The following is a 15,464-nucleotide window of genomic DNA, read 5'->3' on the forward strand; positions in this document are numbered from 1 at the left end:
CAGTAAAAATGCCTATGCGTTTATACTGTGTTTTTGCGGCCGGTCAGTGTGAAAGTAGGCTTAATGCTGTAGTCACCTCTGGCCTGTTTACTAATTGACTAGTGGTCTGTAAGAGGTCACATTACATTCACAGTCAGTACTGTGTGTCTCAAGCCTGCCTGCCACTATTCAGGAGGCATCAAAAAGAATGAGAGGAGCTCATTTACAGAAATTGATGGCAGGAAAGCCGAAGTCCTGCAGAAACTGGCATTTTTATCTTTTATATACCAACAGCGTCAAGGGGAATCAGATAAATCTGAAGGAAAATTGGAACACCTTAATAATGTGTAAATTTTAGAACTAATATACCAGTATTATGTCTTCTCCATATATCCATCCTCAATATGTTTGCCTCTCTGCAGCTGTCAACAACCTTCCCACGTTGACTCTTAGTATTTTTCCCTTTTTCTTTTTTTTTCTTTTTTTTTTTTTTTTTTTAAACCATTTTTTTGATCCATGATGGCAATTTCTGTGACAGTTTCTGTATGTGTCTTCAAATGTATCTTTCTGAATTCCCTTTAAAGTAACCATCTCTGTCTCCCATCGCTGTTGTGTGTCTCACTATTAATCTGCCTACCATCACTGTCACCATCATTGGCCCTCTCACTACTGCCTCCTGTCTTCTCTATCTGTGTTTTTTTTCTCCTGACTCCCCTTCTACCAGATATAATAAGAAGCAGCTAAGTCGTATCTACCCGAAAGGAACCAGAGTGGATTCTTCCAATTACATGCCGCAAGTTTTTTGGAATGCAGGATGTCAGATGGCTGCATTGAATTTTCAAACACTGGGTAAGCATTTCAGCACAGATGACTTACTAGATGTTTTTATTTTATGTGTGATAGTCATAATAGGAGGATGCCGTGTTTTACTACATACATACTGATGACGAGGATTTCTTGTGCTTTTCTGCAGAATGTTTGTGTTTCAGTAATATGAAGGTCTGACGTAGCCTTCATAGATGAGCAGTGAGGCCAGCTTCATGCACTTCATGCGCTGTATAAATGCTGAGGGTGGGGAAAATATACCACGTGATCTTCTCTGTTACAAATGTCTAAGCAGAAACCTCATCTACACAAAGCTTAGTTTCACTTATTTCATAGATGTCTCTTTCATAAGTTAGTAGTAAAGCCAGTAAATATAAACAGCAAGTGAATGAGCGCGAGGTATGATTCAAGCAGCCAGCATAAAGGTAAACCTCAAATCCTTCATAAAATATTCATAAAAATATGCAGCGCTGCATATTTTTATGAAAGTAGTAAAGCCAGCCTCATGTACAAGCACTGCATAAATGCTCATAGTGGGGCGTTGTCAGCATACCACGCAATCTCTTATCATGCAACACCTCACCAACATGGAAAAATAATTTTCCTGTATTCCATAGTTGTTTATATATAAAAAAAAAGAAAAGAAAAAAAGCAAACGTCTTGCTCAAAACACTGTTTATTGTTGTTTGAGACCCCATGCACACCTCTGTGACTTGTCATGAGATTTTAGTCCTCTAAGTTGCATGACAAGTCGTGCCCCATATTTCCCAGTCATAACCATTCATATATGTGTGACTTGAAGTCAAAGCAACTTCAAAGTAGTTCATACACTACTTTGGTCCAACTTTCATGCAACTTGAGGGCCATAGACTTCAATGTTAACGCTCAAAAGTTTCATGAAAGTTGGACTCGTACCTGAATGTTTTTACATGCAATGGTGGTGCAACAGTGGCTCCAACTTCATTGTTCTCAGGGAGGAGCCTGAACATGGCGGCGCCGGAGAGCATGCGATAGGAGCTCTCCGACGGGACTCCTCCGTCCAGACCCTCCCCATCTACCCCGGACGGAAAGAGGCATGAGCGGCCGAAGTGGTACCTGGAGAGCGGGGTAATTGACGGCAGAGTGGATCCCTGGTGCGGAGACGGAGAGGAGCTGTTGTTGCGGGCTGGGTCTACCCGGCAGCCCGGACAGCGGCAAGTGAGTGAGCCGGGAAGCCGGGTTGCCGAGGTGACAGGAGGACAGTGGGACCATGTGACCAGCCGCAAAGGAGTGTTGGGAAAGGAGAAAGCCGGCTGGCGTCTCACAAGAGGCAGGGAGAGACAAGGCGGCTTCTCCGAGTACCCCCCTTGCTGAGCCTGCACCGAAGGGGGGAAAGGAAAAAATAACTGCTGATCCAGGAACCAAAAATACCCCAAGAGGAGAAGAAATAAGAGGGGGAAAAGTAAAAGGAAAGGACCCGGTGGAATCCCCAAGCAATCTGAGTGGAACTACAGACAGCAAGCTGGAGCCAGACCGAGGAGAAGGAGGGGTGAGCTGGGTGAGTGGAAGCTGCTGAAAACTGAAAAATTGTTTCCTTCGTATTTACTTGTTGCATGTGACACAACAAAATAGAAAACAAAAGAGAAGAGAAAGGAGGGGATTCCCAGGGTATCTGGAAAGAGAGACTAACTTAGTACTTAAAGCAGGAAAACTAGACGACAAACTAACAGGCAAAAAGGGGACCCTATTATAGAAGTATACTATTTAATAGCATATGGAATAAAATAATCCTATAGAAGACATGAAGAATAAGAGCATTAAAGGAAGTGGTCTTAAAGGATCCCAATCAGGAACAATTAAAAAATATACATCGCAGGGAAATATAACCCCAGAAAGACCACAAAGTATAAACGGGAAAAGAGAAGGGGATACCAGTCTGGAAAAAAGCCCTAGATTATCATTGGGCTTGGATGTCACTAACCAGCAGATATCAGAAATAGTGGATGGGAGAGAAATGGAAAGTGACCTACAAGCACCAAATAAAAAAGAGATGGCAGAAATGTTTGAGGCCTTAGAAAAGATAATAAAGAGTGAAATGGCAACTATACGGAAGGATCTGGGACAGGTGCTGACAAGAGTGGAGGAAATGGAAGGAAAAGTAAAACATCAGGCCCAGAATATATCCCAATTGGAGGAAAAAGTAAAAAATATGGAGAAAACGCAAATAAAGCTGCTGTATAAATTGGAAGTACAAGAAAATAGGGACAGGAAGAACAACCTAAGGCTGAGAGGAATCCCAGAGACTATAGAACGGGAAATATTACAAAAAGAAATATGTAAAATTTTAAATTCCATATTGAATAGAGCTGCGTCAGAGGTGATTAAAACAGATGGTGTTTGGAGAAAAGGAAAGTTTCAAAGTGGCGGGAAGGAAAATCCAAGAGATGTTATAGTCCAATTACATAGAAATGGAGATAGAGAAGAGATCTGGAGGAAGATTAAAGGAAAAAAAACGATTAAATATGGAGAAATGGATATTCAGATCTTTGCAGACCTTGGACCAGAAACTTTGTGGAGAAAAAGAACTTTGAAACCACTGACAGAGCAGATGAGAAAAAAGAAGGTCCTCTATAGATGGGGAACCCCAATTTGTCTGATTGGGTGGAAAAAAGGGATAACAGCCTACCTGAGATTCCCAGAAGATATGAGAGACTTTTGTGAAAAACTTGAGTTGCAGAGGATGGAGATCCTTGGATGGGAAGAAGAAAATAAAGGAGGAGAAGCAAGACAAAAGGAATGGCAGACTGTTAGAGGGAGAAAGTAGAATTAATTACTGTCCAAATAGAGATTTTCCTGAGATTTTCCCTAGAGGCGAAACCGCGGATTGTTAAAAGTAAAGAAAGAAATGAGATTACGGACGGGAACAGCTGGGGAGGAGGGGGAAGGATGAGGAGCTGTCCATGGACAGAGTTCAAACCCCAAAAATAATCAACAGTGGTTCTTAGAACCACAAATGATTAGTAGGTACATTAGATGCCTAGTGGTGGGGAGGGAGGGGTGGAGGGAAGGGGGGAGGGAGGAGATGGGAGTTGGGTGGGAGGGAGGGAGGGGAGGAGGTATTGGGTCAATACTCTGCATGACAGAAGAGATAAAGAGGAAGAGGCAATCTGAAAGAGAGATGGAGTTAATTGGGAATGATGGAAGAAATACAGTTTATAACCTATAATGTGAACGGGTTGAGTTGTCCAGGGAAGAGATTTAGGTTGTTTAATGAGTTACATCATAGGGCTACGTCAGTGGTATTTTTACAGGAGACGCATTTTGAGATAGAGGTAAATGTGAAATTGAAATCCAAACACTACCCAACATGGTACTATGCGGATTCTCCAATTAAAAGAGCAAAAGGGGTTGCAATAGGTTTTGCAAAGAATATGAGATTTGAGCAGGAGGATAGAAGAACCGACCCTGAGGGGAGGTTTTTATTCTTAAAAGGTAGACTCCAGGGGATTGAGTGTACTTTAGCCAATATTTACTGCCCTAATAAAAACCCGGAGATGTATATGAAGGGTCTGCTGAAAAAATTAATGGAATTTAAAACAGGGCGCCTGATAGTAGCTGGAGACCTAAATTTCTGTATGGACCCACAAAAGGATAATACCTCTTCTGTGCAAAGAGAGGGGAGTAGGTCTCTGAGAGCTCTGAAAAAAGTGATGCATGAATATCAACTAGTGGACACTTGGAGAATAAAGCATATGAAAGACAGAGGCTATACCTTCTTCTCTAATGCACATGAGATATACTCGAGATTAGATTACATCTTAATAGACCATCAACTTATAGATCATCTGGTTAAAATTGACATAGAGACAAGGACGTTCTCGGACCATGCCCCGGTTGTAATGAAAATGGGATGGGGAAGAAGGTGGACGGGAGGAATGGGGTGGAGGTTAAACGAGGGTCTTCTTCTGGATGAGGATGTAGTTCAGAAAATTGAGAAAGAGATTAAGGTATACTTTAAGGAGAACAAAACAGAGGAAGTATCGATAGCTACAGTCTGGGAAAGCCATAAGGTATTTATAAGAGGAATCTTGATTGCGGCAGGAGCAAGGAAGAAAAAGGAAAGAAGAGAGAGGGTCAGTGGGCTCTTAAAAGAAATATTGGACTTGGAGCAGATCCATAAGAAGAAAATAACAAAAGATACGAGACAGAGGTTATCGGATAAAAAAGATGAGCTAGAGAGGTTGATGGATGAGGAGAAGAGAAGAGTATACAACAGGGTTTTGAACGAAAGATATAGATGGGGAGACAGACCAGGAAGATACTTAATGAGAGCTTTGAATAAAAAGAAAAATAGGAACTATATAGAAAAGATAAAAAGTTCAAAGGGGGAGTTGGTCCACTCAAATAAAGAGATTATTAAAGTATTTACGGAGTATTACAAAAAGTTATACAATATTAGCCCCCAAGGCCCCCTAAAAGAAGCCCAAGAGGGAAGTAATGAAAAAAAGATGACATACTTAAAAAATGCGGGATTACCAAAACTAAGTGAAGCACAGTTGAACTCCCTAGATGCAGAAATCTCCCAGGAAGAAATTAAAATAGCATTAAGAAGCACAGGGGGAGGAAAAAGCCCAGGCCCGGATGGATATACAGTTGAGTACTATAAGAAATTTAGTGAAGTACTTCTACCCAAGTTGGAGAAATATATGAATGCTCTGGGAGGGGGGATGGAAGTGAGGAGAGAATCCCTACAGGCCCATGTAGTACTTATTCACAAGGAGGGAAAAGATCCATCTCAGTGCTCCAGCTATAGACCTATTTCATTATTGAACGTAGACACTAAACTGTATGCAAAGGTGTTAGCAAACAGGTTGAGGGATCTGATGCCTGAATGGATCCATGGAGACCAGGTGGGCTTTGTACCGGGGAGAGAAGGTAGAGATAACGGCTCGAGAACCCTGATGCTTATTCAGAAAAGTAGAAAAGGGAAAGCCCCGGTGGCGCTCTTGTCAATTGATGCTGAAAAGGCATTTGATAGAGTGGACTGGGGCTTTATGATGGACAACTTAAAAGTGCTGGGGATAGGTGATAGAATGCGAGAGTGGATAAGTAAATTATATAGGGAGCCCACTGCAATTATCACGGTAAATGGGGAGAGATCAGAACCCATCGGAATGTCTAATGGTACAAGACAGGGCTGTCCACTGTCCCCTCTGCTATATGTATTGTCACTCGAACCTCTGTTGTCAATAATAAGAAATAGTGGATCGGTAAAGGGAATTCAGATAGAATCCATAGAACATAGAGTAGCGGCCTTTGCGGACGACTTATTGTTCTATGTGGGGAATCCCTGAATAACTCTCCCAAATATAATGAAGATTCTGAAGGAGTATGGTGAACTATCAAATTTAAAAATTAATCCAATGAAAACAGAGATCCTGAATATTAATATACCAAAGAATGAAAAAGAAAAACTACAAAAAGAATTCCCCTTTATATGGAGAGAAAAAGAGATAAAATACCTAGGAATAAAACTCACTGCCTCATTTAAGCATTTGTATAGATTAAATTATATCTCTTTGATAAATGAGATCAGGGAAGATTTAAAAAGACTAGAAGGAGGAAATCCATCCTGGATAGGACGTATAAACCTAGTCAAAATGGTAATTATGCCTAAAATACTGTATAGATTTCAAATGGTACCAATTAAAATTCCAGAAGCCTTCTTTAAGATAATGAAAAAAATGTTAACAAGATATATTTGGAAGAATAAAAAACCTAGAATAGCATATGAAACATTGAGTAGGACTAAAGAGAAAGGGGGATTGGGCCTACCAGATGTCAAGAGATACTATAAAGCAGTGGTTTTAGCAAGAATATATGACTGGACATTTAACTATAAGGGGAAAAGCTGGGTAACAATTGAAAATGATCTTAGTGGCAATAGATTGAGTCAGATGATATGGGTTCCACCACAGTTTAGGGGAATTAAAGAAAGCACAAGTATCTACACTTTAAATGTCTTTAGGGTATGGGATAATTTACACAAGAACATGAAATGGGAATTTAACTCTATATTAATGCCTCTCACAAATACTGAGTACTTCCCTCCGGGAAAGAATAAGATATCAGGGAGATGGTTTAGAAAGGAGGATACCCAATTGAGAGATGTTTTGGTGGAGGGAGAATTGAGATCACTTAAAGAGTTAATAGAGAAGAAGGGAGATATTTTTATTAGAATAGATGAGTGGAAATATCAGCAATTGAAAAGTTTTATTGGAAGTCTACCGAAACCCCTGAGAATAAAACAGGAGTGGAATATGTTTGAAAGGTTGTTAGAGACACGAAGGGATGGGAAGCACGGTATCTCAAAAGTGTATAGAATACTCACAGAATTAGACACAAACACAAAGTTAAATTTTATGACAAAATGGGAAAGGGATATGGGAGTTGGGTTTGATGAAGATAGACAGAGAAAGATGTTTAGATTGATACACGATAATGTTAGTATGAGAGAGGTAGAGGTTAATTATAAGTGTGTGACACGATGGCACATTACACCGAGTGTAGAGCACAAGATGAATGGGGAAAACTCAAATATGTGTTGGAGAGGATGTGGAGAGATAGGCACGGTGTTTCACATATGGTGGGAATGTCCAAAAATCCAGGCTTTTTGGAAGATAATAGTTAAATTAATCGAAGAAATAACTGAAATTGACATAGGATTAGACCCAACGACGTGCCTCCTACACAATGTGGAGACATCTGTAAATAAATATAAAGATTCAGGTATTTGGTACTTCTTGAATGCGGCGAAAGGGTTGATACCCAAGTTTTGGCGGAAAGTTGAGGTACCGAAGGAGGTAGACTGGATTAATAGAGTAAACCAGATAGGTAGAATGGAAAGATCATACCATATGCAAGAAGATAGGATGGGAGTTTATTACAGGAGATGGGAAAAGTGGGAAAGAGCAGGATTGAAAGAGAAATATAGGAAGATATGAACTAGGATGTTAGCAAAAAAAAAAAAAATTTAATAAGCCTCAAGAGATTAGAAAGAGTTAGTCTGCAGAGGGGGAGGAGGGGTGGGAGGGGGGGGGGGTAGTGGGACGGGAAGGAAAAGAGTCTTCAGTAAGGGAAAGGTAGAAATGTTATATAATTGTTTACTTGTATGAGAATTATTTCCCTTTTTGGGTTTTTGTATTAATATGAAAAATTTAATAAATATTTAAATTAAAAAAAAAAATAAAAAAAAAAACAGTGGCTCCAACTTTGCAGAGGGACAGCAAGTCACATCCAAGTTGCACCCATCCAAAGTTGCGCAACGTTGGAGTAATACAAGTGTCAATGGAGCCTTAGGCTAGGTTCACACCTATGCATTTTGCAGTGCGTTTTAACATTTGCAGAAACTCACTACAGTGTATTTAACATGATTTCCTATGGGTCATGTTCACATATGTGCGTTTTCAACCGGTTCTTTCTTTAGAAAGGGTCAGGCCCACAACAGATTGAGGTTATGACTAAGCACAAATAGCGCAAAACATGTCAACCTTCTTATCTGCCACTGTCAGGCAGTTTGATGTATATGTTGATGTTTACATAATAAAATGGAGTGTATTGGAGTGCGGCCGTTCAGATGTCTTCTGTTGTTACTATAGCAGATTGCGATTTTGGTTCCATAGACTTCAGTGGAAAAGCATGAGAATGCCTTTACGTGCATTTTTGGTGTGTTTTCAGCATGACAGCAGACACCTCCACCTAGTGACATTAACATATCCCACAAATGTGAAACACATCAAAAACGTGCAGAAAGTCACAACGCAAAATGCACTGGAAAAACCAGCAATTGAAACCTGCATAGGTGTGAACCTAGCTTTAAGGTGTTAGTAATACATTTGTTTGTTTGTACCAATACTCTTTTACCGCTTCCCGACCACCCTATAGCAGAAATACTGCTACAGGGTGGCATGGGTGCGCAAAATCACATATATATACGTGATGTTGCATTTCCAGGTAGGGGGGCACACACGCCCGCCAATCACCGGGCCCCGGCCGTTATTTACCCGCCGGCGCCGGGTGATTACCGAGCATCTCCGACGGGGAGGGAAGACTGTTTTATTTACAGTCTCCCTCCCTGTCCGCTCGGGCATACTGCTCGGGATGGCTTTGCACAGTACAGCCATCCTGATCAGTGTGCTTACAGTGAAGCACACACCCTCCGCCCACTAGTAAAACGCTCTCTACATATAGTTAACCCTTTGATCACCCCTCATATTACCCCTTCCTGCCCAGTGCCATTAGTACAGTGTCAGTGCTTTTTTTTTTTTAGCACTGATCACTGTATTGGTGTCACTGGGGATGTCAGTGACACCAAGTTAGACCCCCCTCCCCCCCGTGTCAGAATGTCCACTGCAGTCTCGACAAGTCGCTGAGCGCCACCATTGCTAGTGGAAAAAATATCCCAGTATCTATACCGCCATTTGTAAACGCTATAACTTTCACGTAAACAGATTAATTTACACGTATTGGGATTTTTTTTTAGCAAATACATGTCACAGAATACATTTTGACCTAAATTTATGACGAAATTTGATTTTTTTTTTTTTAACTTTTTGTACTAGACTTGTTTAATAGCAAAAAGTTCTCAAAATTGTCAGTCCTTTTTTTTATTATAGAGCAAAAAATAAAAATCCCACAGGCGATCAAATGCCACCGAAAGAAAGCTCACTTCGCGGGACGTAAATTTAATTTGGGTGCAGCGTTGCATTACTGTTCAATTGTCAGTTAAAGTAACGCAGCGCCATAATGCAAATAATGGCCTGGTCAGGAAGGGGAGTAAATCCTCAGGAGGGCAAGTGGTTAAATTGATCAGTAAATTTACCATATGTACATTTTATGTGCACATAATGTTTTTATATTGAGCAGCAGATTTAAAGCTCAACTGCAGGTAGATATAACCAGCACAAATTAATGAAGCTCTATAGTCATAAATGTATTATTAATATTATATATATATTTTTTAATTTGTTACTGTCATTATCCAGGACATACATCAACACTTCAGGCAACATACAAGCAGGGTTTACACAGTACAAAGATCTCAAAGCCACTTACAACTAAAGCCATAGCCAAGAAAGACTGAAATGAAAAGTCGGTCGTGAAAGTCTACTGTAACTGGAATATTATATTTATTTTTATTGCAAGCAGCCTAAAACTGGCCATACACTGATCTAAATTTTACTGGTTCAGCAGGGATCAGCTGAATTTCTATCTGTGTGTGGTCATCTCTCCTCAACAGAAATCAATTGTTTGATTGACTTCTGAGAAAAGGGACAAGCTAGAAAACGTTTGACGATAAGTGGTTGTAAATCAGTGTACTCTGACAGTGATGAGTCCTGCTGTCAGAATACAACGTCCTAGGTGTTGATTTTTATATCCACCTTGTTTGTGTGGCTGGAGGAATCTGGTTTTTTGTTGCCCACTGGCTGAACGAAATAAAAACTTCTGTCTATGGACAGCTTTATTACCACTTTGTAACTTGCTGTCAAACGTGTGCTATCCACTTTACAGTCTCCACAACAGAGCTAAGACTAGGGAGAAGCACCACAATGAGTAGGTTCTGCAAGGAACATGCTGATGGGAGTAGAGAGCAAAGTGAAAAAGAGATGAGCTTAACAATGTGCTGTTTCTTCTCCTTTCATTGCCCAGTCACAAGGTGGGATGAGGAGAAGTAAGTAAAAGTGAAACTTCAGCAGAGTAAGATCATCTACCTTCTTCTGCTAAGCAGAGTAGTGCTATGGAGGCAGAGCTGCATACATTTCAGAGTCAAATGGAAAGAAATGCTAATCTATCGGCAGGTAAAACCTGTCAAATGTGTGTTTCATCTGTATATTTAGCTGTTTTCCTGTTTCAGGTTTCATTGAAGTTATTAGTAAATTATATGGACCATTCATTTTCTTTTTCACAAAGTGCATCCAAAAGACAGGCATATTTACCACTGGGTGTTGTATTGTACCTGGTTGCTCCCTTTAACCCTTTTCACTTACTCGGAAGAATTCTGTGTGTGTCTAGGTTTTGCCTTTTACCCTCCATTCATGTCCTCAAAGCTGAGTTTGTCATGCAGTTCAGTTTCAATACTTGTATGTTTTAACTGCATGTTACTTTCATTCATCCCTATGGAAGGTGTATTTTACTGGCAATCTTAGCAGATATGCAGGAAGATCTTAATGTCAATGTCCACGAGAGTTTTACGATGTTTGGAGGGCAATTCACTTAAAAGGCTTTTACTCAATTAGAGCTTCAGGAATTGCAGTTTAAAATGTGCTAGGTTATAAGAGGTCAAGTCCAACGAGGTGTATGCTGCACTGTGGACCTCTTTCAGTTTACAATCTAAATTTTCATTGAGTGCTGGAAGTATTGCTACAGCTTCGATCCTACAGCTGCAGAATCATTTGCAACCGCACTGCCCACCTGTCCTTTCCTATTATAAAGAAACAAAAAACTGCACTAAAAATACGTGCTAAACAAGATAATAATGATAATGTGAATAATATTCAAATAATTGCTGTCACTTCTAATAGAATAGTATAACCAGAAACTTCAAAGTGATTCAGTAGCGAAAAATAACACATACATTAATCTCAGAAAAAAAACTCTTAATGTGGAAAAAAGTCCAGAAAAAGTCCTTAATAGGCCCACAAAATCTTCCAATTCTCCAACACAAATCGCCACGTGTGCAAAATAGATATAGTGTTCCCCCTTTCGGGCGTGCACTCACCAGACCGCCATGCCCCCCATTCTCATGGTTGGCTGAGTAACTTAAAGATGTATATCCTCAAAGAAGTGGAACACCTCCCACTCCTGGTATAACCACTCAAAGTCCAGTGATACACCAGTACATTGCTGGTCCTAGTTGGGTGTACTGTATATGCTGTTTTTGTTTTGTTTGTTTTTTTGTTGTTTTTTTTTTTTAATGTGGGAGCAGCGCTCCACACTTTCATAGTTTTCACCAATTGGCGATGAAAAGTGCAACAAATCCCAAAGAGTCGGTGAGATGTTTTCCTCTGGGTAGATAGCTCACAGCTTCACTCCTCCACCCTGTCGATCCACTGACTGATGTTACTTCCTTCACGCCGTTTAGCCACACCCCTATTGTTTCATCCTTATGACTTCTTCTACCAATTGTTGGTCGAGGGGGCGCACTGGACTCTTTAGCTGCCATTGTGCTACATGCTGGGTGTCCATTGCGCTCCTGTACCTTTAAGAAAGGGTGGGCTCCCTCAGATCCATCTGCCTTTGGTCTATCCATTAAATACATGTGCCTCTACTATGGAGTTTTGAACTACAGAATACTGGGGTGCCGTGACGAGGCTCTGTAGCTTATGCATGTATTTGCAAATGTGTGCTAACTAAACCCCTGTTTTTAACGCACACTGTTAGACTGGTTAATTTGGTTTTTTTGCAAGCTGGCTGGCAAGTTAGAACTGGGAATTTTTCTTTTTTGTTTGACATGCGTCACCCTTCCATGTGCTCCTTGCTGTGCTGTAATAGACAGGGCAGTGGCCACTTTTTGTACAATCTTAGAAGAAACCTGTTAGTCTGCAAAAGACCTGAGACTGGTATGGACATTCAGCTTCCAGCAGAACGACCCTAAACATACAGCCAGAGCTACAATCGAATGGTTTAGATCAAAGCATATTCATGTGTTTAGAATGGTCCAGTCAAAGTCCAGACCTAAATCCAATGGAGAATCTGTGGCAAGACTTGAAAATTGCTGTTCGCAGATGCTGTCCATCCAATCTGACAGAGCTTGAGCTAGAAGAATGGGAAAAATTTCACTCTCTAGACGTGCAAAGCTGGTAGAGACATCCCCAAAAAGACTTGCAGCTGTAATTGCAGTGAAAGGAGGTCCTACAAATTGACTCGGGGGCTGAATACAAATGCATGCCACACTTTTCAGTTATTTGTAAAACATTTTGAAAACCATTTATCATTTTCCTTCCACTTCAGAACTATGTGCCACTTTGTTGATCTATCACATAAAATTCTAATAAAATACATTTACGCTTTTGGTTGTAACATGACAAAATGTGTTAAATTTCAAGGGGAATGAATACTTTTTCAAGGCACTGTATACTACCGTTTATGAATGAATGGGTAGCTCTGGACAACAGCTTTATTGTGATCGCAAATAAGAGTGGTGACAGATGACAGCCCTGGCTTGTTCCACAGTGGTGCGGAATGGGGGAGGATTGTATATCGTGAACCCAGATCAAGGCCTTCGCAGAAGCATACAGCAGTTTAAAAGAAAAATATTCCTGCGCCAATACAAATTACATGAATCACCCTTCTAAATTGCTGCTGTACAAAAATTGTGAATACACAAACAGTGAAATATATAAATAAACAGAGCAAAATAGATCTTAATAAATCACAAAAAAATCACAAAAAATCAAAATCCCATAACACTTAGTGCATATTTGTATCAAAGGAATCTTCAAATAAAAAAACTCCATAAAGTCCCTTGTGGTGAAAAATAAAGACCTCCAAGTGAAATTTCTAGCCTTCCACCTTTCACCCGTGCACACCAACATCAAATACACTCACCAGATTTAGGTGAATGTAAAGCCTTTAGGAATTTTATAGGGAATCCCAAGCCCTCTTTTCATCCGCTCAAAATTAGCCTCCCCAAGATAAGATCCTCTTTCAGGTCCTCACCGTGGCCTCCTCACTTGCTCCACCGTGTTATCAAAGAAAAAAACTTACATAGTGTAATATTGCCAAGATCAATCTTATACCGTAATGAACAGACTCCAGGCCACTCACATTTCAATAGCTTTAAAAAAGCACATTTATTGGGCCCAAGACAACCTGATGATCACAGCCACCACATACTCCAGGATTCCCACATCAATGCAGTCAGATGAGGCAGAGACACAGCTAAAAACCAGCCTAAATCCCGCAAAATGGCCGCTGGAACGCACCGCTCGGCGTGCGTTCCACTCACCGGAAGTTATGTCAGACGTACGGCAAATGGACCGGAAATGCGTCATCGCGTTTCGCCCCTCCCATCGGGCGTTCTCAAGACTCGTGCAAATGATTCACCAAAACCAAATTTCATAAAGACTTCCTATACATACTGTACCTCCACTCAATACTGTCAAAAGCATTGACGGCATCCAGGGAGAGAAGAGCTCTATTAGTATATGTATCAACTGGGGGTCAGTATATTTAGAAAAGCATGTCTAATGTTGGTTGCAGTGGAGAGATTGGGCATAGAGCCCATTTGGGAAATAACCTTATTTAATTTATTGGCAAGGTCTTTTGCAAGAAGTGTCATGTCAGAGGTGAGTAATATTTGTCTGTAACACTCCAGGTATAATGGGTGTTTTAGCTTTTTTGGGTATTACTACTATAGTTGCTTCAGTCATGGCAGGCAAGAGCAGACCATAGGAGAAGGCTTTGTTAAAAGTACAAGGCAGGAAGAACAGAATCGCCATACCGTTTGTAAATTTCATTGGGTAGGCCATCCAGGCCTGGAGCCTTACAGTTAGGAAGGCTCGCAACCGCAAGTTCAAGTTTTCTGGAGTTAATGTGGAATCAAGTATATTTCTATCCATTGAGGAAAGAGTGGGCAGTGAAATATTATTATTTAGAAAGTTTCAATTCGCCACTGGTATAGTCTGCTTTGGAGGTATGCAGCTGTTGATAAAAAGGACTTAAAGGTCTCTAAAATAGTGTCTATGCTGGTATGAATGCTGCCCCAACTTTCATACTTCTATTTTGTGTCTAATGTTATGCTTGTTTCACTACAGACCTGGCAATGCAGTTAAATATGGGGATATTTGAATATAACCGGCGCAGCGGGTACCTCCTGAAGCCAGAATTCATGCGTAGGACTGATAAGCCCTTTGATCCTTTCACAGAAAATATTGTTGATGGAATTGTGGCAAATACTGTAAAGATTAAGGTGAGAGTTCAGTAGAGAAGTGGAAGGAAGTAGACTGGATGGGGCTAACTTTGCAGACTCGGTCCTAACTTTTTTTTGTCTTTCTTCACAGATTATCTCAGGCCAATTCCTGTCTGATAAACGTGTTGGAATATATGTAGAGGTTGATATGTTTGGTTTGCCTGTTGATACAAAAAGAAAGTATAGGACAAAAACATCCCAAGGAAACTCCTTTAACCCTGTGTGGGACGAGGAGCCGTTTGAATTCCCAAAGGTATGGACTTTTCTTTCATGTTTCTGGTCCCATTTCTTTCTATCCATGTTCCACTTTCACTGTGTAACTTGATAAAAGGTTAAGCTTCATCTACTCTAGGTGGTCCTACCTACACTTGCCTCCCTTCGCATTGCCGTGTTTGAGGAAGGTGGAAAGTTTGTTGGTCACAGGATTCTGCCAGTGTCTGCAATACGACCAGGTGAGAAGTGTAGGCGCTTGTGGGTAATTTGTACTGAGGGCTTGGGGTTATTTCCAGTTCATGGGCTCCCCCTGCCAAATAATGTGGGTAATGCATAAAAATCAGTGCACACAGACAACAGTGCTTTGCTTTTGACACATGCTTGTGAAGCATGCTGCAGTGTTTGCATTTTGAATGGAATTTTATGTTGCGGTAAACTCTTTACCAAGCACATATGAAATGGGGCAGATAATACCAAGATCATTTTCAATACAGGGAGT

The 15,464-nt window shown here is 40.6% G+C and overlaps 1 protein-coding gene across 2 annotated transcripts in view; it reads left to right on the top strand.

Moving 5' to 3' along the window:
• PLCB3 (phospholipase C beta 3) overlaps positions 1-15,464 on the top strand; it is a 246,502-nt gene that overhangs the window by 180,159 nt on the left and 50,879 nt on the right. For both annotated transcript variants that reach the window (XM_089652824.1, XM_089652823.1), the window contains exons 19-22: positions 704-828; positions 14,598-14,752; positions 14,844-15,005; positions 15,105-15,204. In XM_089652824.1, coding sequence (XP_089508950.1) covers positions 704-828; positions 14,598-14,752; positions 14,844-15,005; positions 15,105-15,204 — 542 coding nt within the window. The remainder of the gene's footprint in view (positions 1-703; positions 829-14,597; positions 14,753-14,843; positions 15,006-15,104; positions 15,205-15,464) is intronic.

The sequence above is a fragment of the Staurois parvus genome, unplaced genomic scaffold (genome assembly GCF_062004578.1).
Source record: "Staurois parvus isolate SC_StPar_1 unplaced genomic scaffold, SC_StPar_1.0 ptg000694l, whole genome shotgun sequence".
Classification (NCBI taxonomy): Eukaryota; Metazoa; Chordata; class Amphibia; order Anura; family Ranidae; genus Staurois; species Staurois parvus.